This window comes from Terrapene carolina, unplaced genomic scaffold, assembly GCF_002925995.2.
Source record: "Terrapene carolina triunguis isolate 2854851 unplaced genomic scaffold, T_m_triunguis-2.0 Scaffold42, whole genome shotgun sequence".
Taxonomy (NCBI): Eukaryota; Metazoa; Chordata; order Testudines; family Emydidae; genus Terrapene; species Terrapene triunguis.
Genome location: NW_020664393.1, coordinates 40,403,140 through 40,420,436, shown reverse-complemented (window position 1 = coordinate 40,420,436; position 17,297 = coordinate 40,403,140). Strand labels below are relative to the sequence as shown.

The following is a 17,297-nucleotide window of genomic DNA, read 5'->3' as shown; positions in this document are numbered from 1 at the left end:
ATATGATACAAAGTTTCTGTAAATTAATGTAACCCAAATGCTCATGTAGTCCTGTTGCCTTGAGAATGTTTGGACTGAAAGAACCACGGAGGTGTTGTGAAGACTTACCCTGTACTTGTTATCCCCAATCTGCTCCACCTGGAATCGTTTTGCACATTTACATTTAGCTACCTGCCTTGTAACCTGCCAAAAACACAGTTGGAATAATTATTTTAATGTTAATTATCACATTTCTGAAGCCTTAAATAATTGGCAGAATTCAAGTTATATAGGAAGGAAAATAAAATTAATGACATTATTAAGTGTGTGACTCCAGTAGAATATATTAGTTATCTGAGAGCGATAACTATAGAGAGAGTACCTCATCTTCAATTTTGTCAGCATCTGTAAGAGGCTTGTATGCATCCTTGTTTGGATGAAGTGCTGCTACAAATTCATAGTAGTCAATGTACCCATCACCATCTCTGTCAAAGATATCTGCCACTGCACTCATTTCAAGTCGGCTGGTAGGGAATTCTGTAAGCCAAAAACATCACCAGGAGGTAAACCTTATAGATTTTCAATCACATTAGAGTGACTGGATTTATCACAAATCTCAAAGATTTTTAGGTATTAATGACAAGTAATGTATACAAAAACACCAAGTACTCTCAGAGAAAACAAATCTCTGAAAAGAGGTGGGGAGTCTCCAATGCTGGCTAGAATATGGATAATAATGAAGATACTAGTGCATTTTTTGGAGAGAAGCCCAGTACTGAATGCGCCTAGCAACAGATGGAACATTGAAAAAGCTTTCAAATGACATACAGTTCTACAGTCTTGTAGCATGCTTGACCTCAAAAGTGCAAAGAATACCACAAATCAACAAGTCAAGTTGTTACTGGGGCAAGGTCATACAAGAATTTAAAGACAAATTACACATTTAGAATGCAAGGCGTAGAAGCTTCTGATATTGTTTTAAAAATGGAACTCTATAATCTGAAACCCTTCTTTGGTTGAGAACTCCTGCAGCAGCATGTTCATTGCTCACTCACAGACTGTACAGGGAGATAAATAAAGTATTACAATATATAAACATCCAGCATGAATGATCAACAGCAGTAGTGCCATGGACATTCAGCAACTACAGGCCTACACCACTTCAGCTAACAGGGTAGCTCTTTCAGCTGGTAGTAGTAGCAGAATCTTATCCTCAGATGTGGGCTAGTCATGAGAGGCAGATATGACCATACCCATATACAGTATGTTACACGCACCCCGTGTTTGTGGAAGCTCATTTTGATTATTTCAGGTGCAGAGGAGTTCTTATCTACATAAGGGCTACCATTTGTGCTGACCAGGTGCTGTCAGCAGGAACACAACTCTGACCCTCTGACACAAAAAGCACAGGTCTCCACCACCTGAGCAAAAGGAGTTGTTAGAAGTCGTAGGCTCTTATCTTTTATGTGGGCCAGCCACTAGAGGGAGACATGATCACACACACTTAGCCAGTGTATTACATACACACAACATAGGAACAAAAATCCGTGTCATAATCTGACTTGCTCAAGAAAGGAGTGTCTAAATTTTAATAATGTTTTCAAGTAAAGCAATTATTGCCACTTTACCTTTATCTCAGAGTGATAATTTCTTTAAAGGTAAACGGATCTATTACCACATCAAGACTTACCTCAGATACAATATGTTGCCAATATATTAGATGCATCTCATAATCTCAACAGTAACTTAATTTAGAACTTACTTGAAGAAAGAATTCCATCAATAAATTCCTGCCTCGTTATCTTTCCATCCTGATCTTTATCAATCCTCCTAAAGAAGTCCATTACTCGAGATTTCTTATGATTCATCCATCGCATATACTTTTTCCTCCAGATATCAAAATCAAAGTTGGCAAATTCCCTCAGCTTGAGGAAAGAGAGATGAGAGATGTTTTTCAAGTTTAAATGAACCACTTATAGAATAAGTAAGAGAGGTCATGTCGGCATGCTTTTAAATAACTGGCTCTTTAAAATGCCCACATTTGTACTGAAATGGTTTGATTCTATTGACTATTAAAATAGGACTAGCTGCTTTCTGCATGCACATATCAAGATGTTTCCATCTAACTATACATCATATAACAAAAATGTAAGGCTGGCATTACTATCGCTTTGTAACAGGAAATGCAGGGGTAAACAAAAATATATATAGTATATAATATATATGCTGTGTGCTGACCTCTTCTAGTCTATCCAAAGCATCATTCAATTTTCTTCTTCTTTCCAAGGCCAGAAGCCAGACTTGCTGCCATTTGCTGACTAATAGGTTTATCCTTGGATTCTTGGTTTCAATTTGTGTCTGTGTTCCTGATGGATACATGCCTGCTGTTTGGGAACGTTTTCCTATTAAAACAGAATACAAGTTAGCATAGGCTTATTTTTCTCCATGTCCCAACCAATTTAAAACACAGCATATTTTCATGTGAATGATGATCGACCTCTTTAAAAAGACTTCTTTCTGCTACAAATAATGAGCCAAATCCTGGTCCCCCCATTGTAATTAATGGGAGTTTTGCCATTGCCAGAGTAAGACAACACGATGGTTAAAACACCTGGGCCGTGTCTACATGACACCTTCCACTACTGGCCATACTTGTGAACCAGCACAGAAAAAAGTTTATAAATATCCCAACTGCAAGCAAGGTCTGAGAGAGCATTGCAGAACAAATAGCCTCATTTTGGAGGTAGAGGTAGAGATACAAAAATTTACATCGTCTCCTCACTTAAGGATTCGCTTTACATGAAACTCAGTTGGGAGTCCTACTAAAATCCATGTCCTTTCATGCAGGATAGAAGAGAGGGAATTCATTAGGTGGTGCTCTTCATAACCAATCAGTACTGTCTTGTACTGCACTGTGCAACTAGGTATTTCATCTTTTGGATGAGTCAGTAAAAAACAACAACAAACAACCCACCTTTACCAGCTAAAGACCATTAAAGGTCTCTTGGCACTTTTTGCAAGAGTGGGAGTGTTAAAACACAACAGGGTTAAAAAAAAAAAAACTTTATGAGTGAAATTTTCAAGGAAGCCTCAGTTCAGCCTTTAATTTTGTTTCCACAATTTTGCATGCAAAATGATTAGCACTCCCAAAATGGTCATATGTTGGCACATAATTGGCATATACATACGCTTCGCAGGTGTCAATTCTATATTTGAGTTTACAAAAATCTACCACTAGGAAAGTCCAGTACACACAAAACTGCATGTATAAAATTAGCAGCAGATCATAAAAATCAGTAGCAATGTGATGAAATGAAGCACAGATACTGGAATGCCTCATCAATGTTTATTGATAAATAAAAATAGTTTTCTGCAATTATTCTACTAAAGAAATCATATTTTTCCACTATGTGAGAATGGAAAGCTACACTGATCAGTTGTGACAGTCGCTTGTAAAAGGTTAAGAGGTATTCGAGTCTTATTGAAGAGAAATTAAAATAGTTCACTCTATATTTTGGGAAGGAATTAGTACAAATTCAATTACAGTAGGTGTCATGTTTGCCTTGTTATGTATTGGCACAATTAGCTACAAAGTCTGTTACCAAATAGACACGTTTCTCTCAATGAAAAAACATACGACAAATTAATTAGAAAAACCAATGGAGATATAATTTCACCTTGTTTTACCAGACTGTTCTGATAGTAATGACACCTAACAGTATTAGTTTATGAGAAATCAATCATTTATATTGGAAAAGTAATGATACGTGCAACCTCCCCCAAAAATTCCATTACTTACTTCCTGTTCTCCCTTTATCTAGCACAGGAATCTGAGACTGTATTGGAGTGGGTTCAACTGCCTTCCTTTTGTAGATCTTTGTGACTTTATCCACATCAGGCTGTTTTCTGGTCATTTCCTCCATAAACGTCTGCAATTAAATGGTAGCTGCTTTAATTATCAATGCAGAAGAATAATTGACGAGAAAGACAAATAAAGAAAATAGAATACCAAGTTACAGAGAAAGGGCAACTACTTGTCAGGAAAATTACAGCAGGAGACACAAGAGACATTTCTCTTTCACTAAAATAATCCTATCATTCCAATTAAATATAAAATAAGTATTTTGTAGCTAAGAAATATTACCTAGATGAACTTCTACCTACATTATGGCAGAGCTGCTAAAGGAAGTCTACATTTAAAAATACGTAGCCACACTTGGCTGCACTTGGTGCACCGGGTGCGATGTGCAAAAGACCCTGAATTCAAGAGCAGCTCCAGGTCCTTTGCTGTCCAGACTAACCGACAACAGCTCAGAGGAGAGTCAATTAGGATCTGATGTGAAGCAAGGATGGTCACTTGCATAAAACATGTTTTAAAATTCACTTAGCAAAGCAGACAATGCAATGCTGGTTCTAGGCAGCAGCACTGCCTGGTACTTCAGGTGTTTTCTAAATGTACAGTGTCCTTATTCCTAACAAGCTGGTGCATGTTTTTAAAACATCGCTGCATTTTCATTTGTTTGCTTTGCTTGAGCAAGGCTGGGATCAATCATAGGGACAGGGAACATACAATCAGGTATCTGGAAACCGGATCATTAAAAATACTGTAAATAACTAGAACCGGCTCATATTTGATTATGTAGCAAATCTAAGAAGCATGTATCAGTACAAAATCCTTAAGACATGTTTCACATTTTTCATGCCTTACCTGATGTTCAGCTATGAGTGCTTTAACATCCTCGATCTCCTGGGGGATGACCTCTTTATCTTTTTCACTAAGAGTAGTCTCTGCCCACTGCAACCAGGATAATAAGGCTTCCAACAATTCCTGCTTAGCAATAAGTCCAGCAAGGGCTCCTGCCAGTCTCTGCTGATGTTGCTTTGCCCATGCTAATACCTTGATAAAAAGTCAATCCATGAATATTTCCAAATCTGGTATGTTTCTTTTGAAAGTACCCCACTTGCTTTTATCCTTTCCTGATTTAAACAAGGGTCAGGATTATCAGAGTTCCTGTGCACCTGGAGTTCCCAGTTCAACCATGTTTCGTCACAAGCATTAACCTTCAGGTTTTATTAAACTTCCACAATAGTGTCTTCTCACAGCATATTAAGGACATGAATAAACCCACTGAGATCACTGGAAATACCAGGAAAAGTGAATCAGGTAGAATCAGATCCCCATTTTTGGACACTCTGGAAGCTGTATTCGGCTACTATTTGTTTTCCTTTAAAGTGGTTCCCTTTTCCAGTGGTTCTCAAACTGGGGGTCGGGACCTCTCAGGGGGTCACAAGGTTATTACATGGGGGGTTTGCAAGCTGTCAGCCTCCACCTCAAACCCCGCTTTGCCTCCAGCATTTATAATGGTGTTAAATATATTAAAAAGTGTTTTTAATTTATAAGGGGGGGGTCGCGCTAAGAGGCTTGCTATGTGAAAGGGGTCACCAGTACAGAAGTTTGAGAACCACTGCTTTAAACTATAAACATAGACACAAAACTTCACCTCCAGAAGCTGAGCATGTATTCTCCATGGCATGCCCATTAGGGCTTGTCTATATGGCATTGCAGTCCACACTACAGCATGTGAACTCTAGAGTTCTCTAATGCATTGCACTCAATCTATCTTGTGTCGACCCTGTTGGTGTGAACTAAAAGCTACCTAGTTCACATTACTGTAATCCTGTTTTGTGGCCTATGGAAAGCTGCTGAACAATTTGGAAATCACCACTGGATTCATGGGGGCATTTTAAGAATATTTTGGAATCCAGTATCCTCTAACATGATTATTACTGAGCAACGACAGAATACTTCGTATATATCCTGATTGTTGATTTTTTAAAGCATTATACTCTCTCCCTTGATACTATGGATTTGCTGAGGAGAAATGGGGGGTGGTATTTCCAAAAAAAAAAGTCTGACCAGCTGCTGTAGTTATTCTTTTACTTCTCAAAAGCAAAGTAAAACCTGGCCTCTTCACATCTATCAGCTTCAGTATTTTAAATAGTTGTGTTCTCAACAGCTGGATCATTTCCTCCAACGTAACAGTCTTGTTAATTGCCAACTATGTTCCAACCTATCAAAGACTGCCTGTTACTATGAAGGCTGCATGAGACATACTGACCTCTTCAAATCTGGCTCTGATGATTGTTATCCAGTGCTTAATGGTAGTGATGGAGTCTGGGTGGCAGATAGCCAGGATGGCTTCTCCCATACCTGCTGCTTTATTTAGTTCTGCCTTTTTGTCCTCCAACTTCCTCATGAATTCCTAAACCAGAAACAACGATTTCAGTTAGATGCTGGCACCAGTTGAAAGAAAAATCTGAGTAATTTCAATGAGTGTTGGCCAAATCTGGAAGACTAAAGTTCTCTACTGGATCATTCAAAACCTGAACTGATTCAATGGGCAGAGGGGAAAAAGTAAGAGACGAGACAAGTCCAGTTCTTATAAGAAAAGTTCAGCGAGACAAAGTGGGCGAGGTAATATCTTTCACTTGATCAACTTCTGTTGGTAAGAGAAACAAGCTTTCGAGCCATGCAGAGCTCTTCTTAAGGTCTGGGAAAATGTCAACACTTTCAAAAGATGAGCCTGGGTGCTTAAATTCATAACTTTGCTAGACGCTAAAAATCCTGGTCTAAACAAAGACACTGGATTTATGGCTTATTACAACAATTACCCACTATCCCCCCTTTTTGTCCTATGACTGCCTGGGTATTAATGGGCCACTTCACCTTGAATGGTCTCTTAGAATACATGCTAACTACTTATGCTAAACTGTTCGATCTCATATTTAGCTGTGACATTCTGAGTACCTTTCCCAGATCTGGAGAAGAGCTCTGTGTAGCTCGAAAGCGTGTCTCTCTCAACAGCAGAAGCTGATCCAATAAAAGATATTACCTTACTCACCTCATCTCTCTAATATCCTGGGACTAACACTGCTACATCACCACTACATACAAGTTAAGATCATTTTAAAAACCTATTTCATATAAAGAACTAAATTAAGATTTAAAATATGTAACATATTAGCCTGCAACTCTTTAGTAATGCAAAATATTGTATATGCTTGTGGTATACATGACCCTATTAAAAAAAATCATACCACTCTATAAGATACTGTAAATCAAATGTGCTGTGGTTGGAGTCACTACTAGAAAATTTTCAGGAGACCTAGCCTGTTTATCAATACTAATCCTACAATATACCCAGCTAAAAGCTCCTTAACAGATGCTGAAGGAACAAACTATAAAGAACCAGACAGCAGAACTGGTTGGGAATTTTCCATGAGAATTATTTTCCAATGGAAAAATACTTTTTCCAAAACTGAAATTTTCCCCCCAAAATTTGATTTTCCATCAGGAAAACTGAAATGATGGCTCCCGGCTGGCCACCTGGAAAGCTCTCCTCAATTTCATTTTCTGTCTGCAGGGAGAAAATTAAATTGACATGAACCTTCCTGGTAGGCAGTTGGGGAGCTGCAGATGGGCTTGGGAAATGGCAGGGAAGCTGGGTGCCCTGGATACCTGCATGTCCCACAGCATCTCCAGCAGCTGGGCTTGGGGGGAAATCTGAGAGGTGGGTGCTCAGGCTCCAACAGGTTCTTGTCAATTTCTAATTACTTCCTAAAACTTGCAGATTGTGTAGCTAGACTTGATTTGGGCAGAGTAGGCAGTACCTGAATCTGGATTAGGTTAAATAAGTGAATGACTCTGAGACCAAATCAGGGTTATGTTTCCAGTCTGGTTGTGTTGAAATCCCATGAGCTATTCTTGCAATTTCAGCTCAAAATGGTGTCTGTACATATACAGTGTATTTTAGTATTTGTTACACTGAGAAACTGGCAGCATTGGCAAGAGCCAGGCAGAATATTGGCAAACATAATGCAACTTTCCCTACACAACTCTATAAATAAACCTCAAAACCCTGATCTGCAAGAACCTAGATGTTTGGAATACTGAGCTTCCCCAAACTGTGCTGAACTCTGTGGTGGTTTAGTGATACACTAGAGAGAGATTGAGAACAAATTCATATCTTTTATTACCTAATGTAGTGCATTAACCTACTGTACCTCTTAGTCCCCAGAGACCGTGATGAGTGGTAGAAAACTTAAATTGTCTATGACATGTAGCCTTCATTAAATCATGTGCAGTTTTCAGAAAAAAGCTAAGTAGTGGGACATAAAAATGGACCTTTGAGGTTAAATGCTTAAAAATGAAAAGCTTTCAATATGTGGCTTGATACAAAGGTATTAAAATCATTTTACAGGAATTATAAAATGCACTGTGAATAAAGGACACATTTAACATTTACCTCAATAATGCAGTCATTATAATCTAATAAGTGATTAGGGATAATATTGTAGCAACATAGATAGAAGAGAGATGATGTTTTAAATTTATGTAATATACCACACTTACCTACCTTTCATTTTTTCTCCTAAGAATTTCAGATGTACATTGGAGACATCACACTCATTATCAAATTAACAATGTACAACACAAATGGTAATGCTGTACAAATTTCAAAAGCAAGTCATCCTTTGCACAACGCACATACCAAGTTTAGGGGGGAAATTAGGTACTTATGTACATATTTGCAATTTACATCATCACCAATAGATAGTAATTAAAAGACTGGATCTAACCCCCCAGTAAAATAACATCTAACTAGATTAAGTAAGCAGCTCTAATACTGTTACAGTTGTTTTTTATTATGAAGGCACTGGTCAAAGCCCCCTGGTTAAGGCTACAGTGAGAGCTCCTGTATAAGCCCCTTCCTTCCTAACTTCTCATCAGAAGGTGGCATCTGAAAATTGGTTATTAACGTTTGGAGAATAGTAACACTGGTGAGTCCAAAAGTGTAGTGTGCTACCTGGTGAGAATTTTTTTGATTTATTAATGTGTGCATGGGGTATTAAGGATGCTGTCAGAATTGTTCTTAGATTGTGATTTCCATAGTTTCAGTGTTTATTCTTTTTTTTTTTTTACAAAAAAATAATGTGATTAATGGTACATCTTCTTTTAGAGTGGATTTAGCAATCTTAACTATAACTTAGCTAAGTTTTATTTTTGTGGGAATTATTTTATTAGTCTAGTGACACAGGATGACATGCAGGGTCCATTAAAATCAATGGGGGTTTTGACACTGATTTCAGCGGGGCCAGGATTTCACTTATACAGAGGAGAGCAAAATAACAAAAGGGAACCATGTGGAGCAGCTAGAGAGGACGGGCGGATAACAGGCATACTTCACTCCCTCAAAGATACCAGAAAAGCAGCTGGCAGCGCTTCCATGGCATCAATGTATGGTGACATATATGGGGAAGGTGTGGCCAGATAAGAGGAGGATGGAGCTAGGGAGCCACAGCACAAAGCACTACATTCCCAGTGGCCCCAAATTAAGTGGCGAATTTCCACACAACTCAGTGGCAGTTGTTGAAACTTTCCCTCCTGTGTTGAAGATCCCGCAGATGGGAAAGCAGTAAACAGGCACAGTGAGGGAACCAGTTGCAGCACAACAGTGATTTGAACCAGACATGCTGACAGTGGTGATGACAGGCACTAGAAGGGGCAGATACTACATATGGATGCCCTGAGAGCTGTGTGTGGTTGAAGTCAGGATACTCTGAGGATTATTGAGTTATGCACAGTTAGACGGTCATGCCCTGTCAGCTGATACCACCAACCACAAGGAGTGGTAAAAATATGATGCTTTTTTGGCAGGAAGATCAACATGGCTTTTGTAAAGAGAAATCATGCCTCCCCGATCTATTAGAGTTATTTGACAGGGTCAACAAACATGTGGACAAGGGTGATACGGTGGATATAGTGTATTTTGACTTTCAGAAAGCCTTTGACAAGGTCCCTCACCAAAGGTTCTTAAGCAAAGTAAGCAGTCATGGGATATGAGGGAAGGTCATCTCATGGATCAGTAGTTAGAAGACAGGAAACAAAACTTAGGAATAAATGGTCATTTTCAGACTCGAGAGAGCTAAATAGAAGGGTCCCCCAGGGATCTGTACTGGGAGCAGTGCTGTTCAACATATTCATAAGTGATATGGAAAAAGGGTAAACACTGAAGTGGCAAAATTTGCAGATGATAGAAAATTACTCAAGATAGTTAAGTCCAAAGCAGACTGCAAAGAGTTACAAAGGGATCTCACAAAGCTAGGTGACTGGGCAAGAAAATGGTAGATGAAATTCAGTGTTGATGAATGCAAAGTAATGCACATTGGAAAACAATCTCAAATATCCATACAAAATGTATACACACTAAATTAGTTGCTACCGTTCAAGAAAAAGATCTTGGGGGTCATTGTGGATAGTTCCCTGAAAACATCCGCTCAATGTGCAGTGGCAGTCAAAAAAGCTAACTACATTTTAGGAACCATTAGGAAAGGGATAGATAATAACACAGAAAATATCATAATGCCACTATATAAATTCATAGTACGCCCACACATTGAATAGTACATGCCATTCTGGTCGCCCCATCTCAAGAAGGATATATCAGAACTGGAAAAGGTACTGTGACAGACCCAGACCAGTGGGGTACAGGAGTCTGGTAGAGGGCAAATATACTGGTCACTGGATGAGTAGTTTTCTGTTCCCTGAGTGACCAGAGCAGGGGCTGCACTAGAGTAATCAGGAACCTGCTAGAACCAGTTAAGGCAGGCAGGCTAATTAGGACACCTGGAGCCAATTAAGAAGAAGCTGCTAGAATCAATTAAGGCAGGCTAATCAGGGCACCTGGGCTTTAAAAAGGAGCTCACTTCAGTTTGTGGTGCGAGTGTGAGGAGCTGGGAGCAAGAGGCGCAAGGAGCTGAGAGTGAGAGGGTGTGCTGCTGGAGGACAGAGGAGGACAAGCGTTATCAGACATCAGGAGGAAGGTCCTGTGGTGAGACTAAGGAAGGTGTTTGGAGGAGACCATGGGGAAGTAGCCCAGGGAGTTGTAGCTGTCATGCAGCGGTTACAGGAGGCACTATAGACAGCTGCAGTCCACAGGGCCCTGGGCTGGAATCCGGAGTAGAGAGCGGGCCTGGGTTCCCCCCAAACCCCCAATTGACCTGGACTGTGGGTTCTTCCAGAGGGGAAGGTCTCTGGACTGTTCCCCAACCCACATGGTGAATCTCTGAGGCAAGAAAATCCGCCAATAAGCGCAGGACCCACCAAGATAGAGGAGGAACTTTGTCACAGTACAAAGAGGGCAACAAACATGATTAGGGGTATGGAACAGCTTCCATATTAGGAGAGATTAAAAAGACTGGAACTGTTCAGCTTTGAAAAGAGACGACCAAGGGGGAATACGATAGAGGTTTATAATCAACGTTGTGGAAAAAATGAATGAGGAAGTGTTATTTACCCCTTCACAGAACACAAGAATCAGGGATCACCCAATGAAATTAATAGGCCGCAGGTTTAAAACAAACAAAAGGAAGTGTTTCTTCACACAAAATAGAATCAACCTGTGAAACCCATTGCCAGGGGAGGTTGTGAAGGGTGAAAGTGTAGCTGGGCTGAAAAAAGAATTAGATAAGTTTATGGAGGATAGGTCCAACAATGGCTTTTAGCTAAGATGGTCAGGGATGCAACCCCATGCTCTGGGTGTCCCTAAGCCTCTGACTGCCAGATGCTGGGGCTGGATGACACGGGATGGATCACTTGATAATTGCCCTGTTCTGTTCATTCCTTTTGAAGCATCTGGCATTGGCCACTGTCGGAAGACAGGATACTGGGCTAGATGCACTGCTGATCTGACCCAGTATGGCCATTCTTACTACTTCAACTGCATGGAAGGTGTTTTGGGTTTTTTGAAGGCAACTTTCTCAATGGGAAGAGATATGCCCCTGAGTTTTTCCTTAGTTGTGTCATTAACTTAGTCATTTTCGCATTTCATTAGTTGAAATCCAGTTTGATAGCTTGTAACCTAAATCTCCAGTATCTTTGTCACTGTAATATTTCAATACATAATGCATGTGAAGCATGTCAACATGGTGCTTCATCATGACAGAAGGTTAATGGCTGATAACATCATTTTGATGACATATATAGATGATCTTGACAAAAAAGGTGTACGGTGGTTTCACTCAGAATTGCTAGGAGAACAGCTATACTGTTGGTATTAAAACATCCTATCAACAAAGCTTACCACGTTACATTGCTTGCAAGTAAGTTTTTGAACCAGTCTCTAATTTTATACAACTCCCTTAAAAATGGTATTTTTTGCATTATTTTCTTAGTAAGACAAAATGGCTTTAAAGCCTAGTGAGATGTTATCCTGATAGACAGATAGCCTGAACTAAAAATGGGTGGTTGAACCCTCAAATTTACAGAACTTTTAATTTCTTATTCTAGAAATAACTGTGAAAACAAGTCTTGTTGCAGGACGTGATTATACTAGAGATACTTTGCTTCGTTTCATTTTATTTCCACCTTTCAATAAATCAAGTCTAGCAGCCAGCATCCTCTCCATTATCTTACTTACCCTGTGCTGATCGATTAGTGTCCGCAGAGCCTCTTCATCATCTGGGAGGATTCCATGGAAACGAAGGGCCTGCTCTGCCTCAGCCAGCCACTCCAAAAGAACATGCACAACAGCGTGAAATTCCTCTCCCTGTAAGAAAAAAAACAGTCCTTTCTGAGGGAATCTGACAGAAATCACTTGGCTTTGGATTCCTCCCTGAACAATGAAGCTGAGTCCAGCTTTGGAGTCATTAATCATGTAGCAATACAGGCACATTAACTTTCCATTAAAAAGTCAATGATATACAGTACTACATTTCCATGACTGTAAAAATGTCTCATGTATCTCAAAAATTGTAGGAAGCCTAAAAGCCTGTTCATGCTTTTAACCTTCTGATTTATAGTGTATGTGCAGCTCATCTCAGAATATCATGCCTTCATTCTGAAAAATGACAAAGGAGGTGCTTTCATGTACCAGCTGGAGAGATGGGAATTATACCTTCTGAGTATCCTTAATCATTACTTAAGAAAAATTAACAGAGTAAGTCTTATGTGGGTAGAGAGGACAAGGACAGTCCATCCGTGGGCACCCGTGTAAAGACCAGCTATAGTCATAGTTAGAGGTAGCACATTACTTCTTCTTTTGAGCTCCCTGGGGGAACATATTACCCCAAAGAAGGCAGTGGGCTTGGCACACAGTGAGGACAAGCTATCCCATCCTAAAGGATGCACACCTCTTGAGCACCAGGAAGCTCAATGTGTGATTTCCCTCTTAAGCATCTCCTGGGGTGGGGCAGCTCCACACCAGCCCTTACTCAGGCCTGTGCCTAAAAGGCTTTATTTAGATCAGAGGTGGGCAAACTACGGCCCGCGGGCCGGACCGTCCTGCCCGGCCCCTGAGCTCCTGGCTGGGGAGGCTAGCCCCTGGCCCCTGCCCTGCTGTCCCTCCTCCCCCGCAGCCATGCAGGCAACGCTCTGGGCAGTGGGGCTGCGCGCTCCTGCAGGGCAGCATGTCTGGCTCCAGCCAGGTGGCGCAGCTGCCATAGTGGCATGGTAAGGGGGCCGGGGGGGGAGGGGTGTTGGATAAGGGGCAGGGGTTCCCGGGGGGCAGTCAGGGGACAGGGAGCAGGGGGTGGTTGGATGGGGCGGAGGTTCTGGGGGGGATGTCAGGGGATGAGGAGGGTTTGGATAAGCGTGGGAGTTGGATAAGCATGGGAGTCCCGGAAGCCTGTCGGGGGCGGGGGTGTGGATAGGGGTCAGAGCAGCCAAGGGACTGGGAGCAGGGGGGGTGGAATAGGGGGTTGGGTCTTGGGGCAGGGGGGTCCCGGAAGGGGGTGGTCAGGGGAGGTTGGATGGGTTGGAGGTTCTGAGGGGGCCAGTCAGGGGGCGGGAAATGGGAGGGGGCAGACAGGGGGTGGGGACCAGGCTGTTTGGGGAGGCACAGCCTTCCCTACCCGGCCCTCCATACAGTTTTGCAACCCCGATGTGGCCCTCAGGCCCAAAAGTTTGCCCACCCCGATTTAGATTGTAAGGTCTTTGGGGCAGATGGTCTCTTTTTGCTGGTTGTTTGTACCATGGGGGCCCTGGTCCATGACTGGGGCTCCTAGGTGCTAACGCAATATAATAATAATAAGAAAAAAGAAGATAAGGCACAACCTCCCTGTAGTGAAAAAGTGTAAAATTAGGGGGGGAAATATTTGAATTTTTTTGATCATTTTCTTAATTATAACATTAAGTTTTCAAGCAGTAAATTTGTCTGTGTTTTCTCTGCTTCTCCTATCCTTTTTTACCTGGTGTAGGGCCTGTTCCAGTCGCGTTTGCTTGGATACGGACAGGGCGCAGACCGTCTCCCAGCGAGTGCTTAGCTCCTGCATTTGGACCTTTACCCAGGAGGAGTCATCACGACTGCCTTCTATGAGTTCTCGAGCAGAGCGTTTCAGAGCCTGGACACTGCTTGTCCTCTTCCCCAGCTCCTTCTGGAAGACCTGGGGACCACACACACATTTTACATATTCAATTTATCACGGCTTCAGTGTCTCACGTGTGACGTAGTTAGTGGGGATATGGAGAAGACTAAATTAGGGTTTAGTTTTACAGAAAATACCTCAGTCTAAACATTCTAAAATGCACATTATAAGATTTTCATACCCTACATTTGGCTTTCTTTTCAATTGTGGTTAAATGGCTCCATATGGGGTTAAATGGCACATTTTCTGCAAGAAAGCCCTCTAAGCTTCAACACTAGCTCATTTACACTGGGAAGAAGGCTCACTCAACCTGAAAAAGTTGCCTAGCCTCGTGAAACATGGGAGTATATTTGTAGCTAGACCCTCTGAACTACTTGACCCACTGCGATGCACAAAAATCTGGTCACCTTAACATACGGGCTTTAAGCCCTTCAAAGCAATCGATCTGCTGACACGATGATAAATGTGCAAGTCTGTCCCAAATCACAGTGCAGTCAGATAAAGTGCGCATCAGGGAGCCGGGTTAAAATAGTAAAATATAAATAAAAGTCCATCTGGTAATTTGACTGGATGGGCAATAGATTATGTCACATATTTCACATATTTAAGTGTTTGCATGTTCAGGTTCACAGCTGGAAAAATATCCACTTTCAAGAAAGACCCTTCTACATGATATGACAATTACAATGCACTGAATTACTGCTGATATATTAGTTAAAGTGCACAATGTGACTGCAGCATTGGTTCCATGACACACATGTTTATGTTTCTAAGATACATCTCATATGTGAGGGCCAGATATTTTCTCTTCTGCCCAAAGTCCTGCTTTGACCAGGGGATTGGACTAGATGACCTCCTGAGGTCTCTTCCAACCCTAATATTCTATGAACGCCTGAGTAAACAGACTTCTGACAATAGGACACAGTAGTGGCTGATGTGAAGGGAACGGAATCATTCCACAGCTACTATAATTGGATTCAATGGACTCCACAGCAGCTTTTTCCACCATAGTACTGGGCTGGGCCTGCAGAATGACAGATTCACTGGCTATGTCCTGGATCCATGTCAATCTTCACTTCACAAAACCCCTCTCCAAGCTACAGCGGATCGAGCCTCGGTAGCACTGCATAGTGCTGATTTCACAGCATTTTCCATTGTAGTCGGCAGCTTTGTGATGTCCAAACGTTCCAGGTTAAATGGTTTTCTTCAGATTCTAAGAAAACTTTTCTTTTTACAATTACAGAAAATTATATTGAAGTGGCTGCCCACAGTCTGATATTAATTAATAATAATTAGAAAAATATTTTTGTAATTACTTTGTGATTATCAATCAGGTTCATCACCAAATCGATGTCTCCATGCACTGGCTGATCTTCTGCCAACTGAGGTTCAATTTTATATAGCCAGTCGATGAGAGCCTGCAGAGCATCAGTAAATTGTCCTGAAAATAACAGGGCTTCCTCCAGTTTGTTTTGTCTGGAAAAAAAAAAACACTAAGAAAAAAATCAATCACATTTATTAAGGAAACCTGCAATATAACTGACATCATCCAATAGTCGCTAATAGATAATGATTTTTTTCAGCAGTTGGTGGACGAGAAAAAACCTTAGGGTCACAGTGGGAGCCTGTGGGGAGAGGAGGGATGGGCACGGCTTTTCAGAGCTCCCTGGAACGCAAAGAGAGTATACACATTGCACCACCTCTTGGAAGGATGCAGAGCACACCTCACTTTAGTGCATTCCCTCTCAGCAGGGATGCCTGGTGTCGGGGAAGAGCAGGGCCATCTCCCAGCCCATCTTTCCCTTTGAGGTGACCAGAGCACAGGGACTACTAGGAAGGAGCAGTGCTTGTGTTACCTATTTAAAATACTCCAAACAACCAACTTCTATTCCTCCTTATACAGCACAGAGAAGCACAAAAAGAACACAACTCCCTCTTCTTTACCTCTGCAAGTCTCCTTTAAAACAAGGAAATTTGGCCTTTCATTTTACCTTTCCACAGATTTTCCACAGATCGTATCCCATTTGTCTCTGAGCTCACTCAGCATATCGTCCAGTTTCAAATTGTCATCCGCCAGAGAGGTTTTCTCTTTGAGGGAGCGTCCAGTCCTGTTTGTGGTGTCATACACAGAATGCTTGGCTCCAAGAGATTTCTGGAACTCCTGTAGGAGTAGAAGTAAAAGTAAACACCTGTATAGTACTAGGTACTTGTGAGCTTTCACTAATTCTTTCTTTTCATATCATTTTTGAACCAATTAATACATTTATAAATGATGCTGTAAGAAAGTCTTTATATCTCCCATAAATCATATTAAAATGCAAGTGAAATTAAATTGGGGGAGGGATAGCTCAGTGGTTTGAGCATTGGCCTGCTAAACCAGGGTTGTGAGTTCATACCTTGAGGGGGCCACTTAGGGATCTGGGGCAAAATCAGTACTTGGTCCCGCTAGTGAAAGCAGGGGGCCTGACTTGATGACCTTTCAGGGTCCCTTCCAGTTCTATGAGAAAGGTATATCTCCATATATTAAAAGATTTCTGGTCTGCCAGTGCTATGGTGAAGCTTAAAGTACTAGAGTTCTGGAGCCAGATCCTTTCCCCGCTCTAGCTCCTCTGCACTGTTCTGCAAGCATGAATGGCCTGAAATCTGATTTAACTAACCCCTTGAGGATTCCTCCTGCACTGAGGAATCTGCAGTTGGCACAGAGCTGGCCATAGCAATTGCTACGCCACCACCTTCCTATCCCTCAGCACAAAGGACTGAGGTACGGTCTGAAGGAAAGGGGAATGACCAGAGTAACCCTGCTTTCTCGAACAGTCCTTCGAGAGTATGGGCAGAGGGATTAAAATAGAGCATTACTCTATCTGCACTAATTTGTGTTGAGGGCTCAGGCTGGT

The 17,297-nt window shown here is 41.5% G+C and overlaps 1 protein-coding gene across 1 annotated transcript in view; it reads right to left on the bottom strand.

The window, feature by feature from the left end:
* DST (dystonin) overlaps positions 1-17,297 on the bottom strand; it is a 361,566-nt gene that overhangs the window by 15,028 nt on the left and 329,241 nt on the right. The window contains exons 78-88 of the mRNA XM_026654897.1: positions 16,395-16,564; positions 15,720-15,879; positions 14,227-14,421; positions 12,459-12,587; positions 6,099-6,242; positions 4,688-4,876; positions 3,779-3,908; positions 2,218-2,381; positions 1,742-1,904; positions 362-516; positions 109-183 (exon numbers count right to left, since the gene is read on the bottom strand). Of these exons, the coding sequence (XP_026510682.1) occupies positions 109-183; positions 362-516; positions 1,742-1,904; positions 2,218-2,381; positions 3,779-3,908; positions 4,688-4,876; positions 6,099-6,242; positions 12,459-12,587; positions 14,227-14,421; positions 15,720-15,879; positions 16,395-16,564 (1,674 nt within the window). The remainder of the gene's footprint in view (positions 1-108; positions 184-361; positions 517-1,741; positions 1,905-2,217; positions 2,382-3,778; positions 3,909-4,687; positions 4,877-6,098; positions 6,243-12,458; positions 12,588-14,226; positions 14,422-15,719; positions 15,880-16,394; positions 16,565-17,297) is intronic.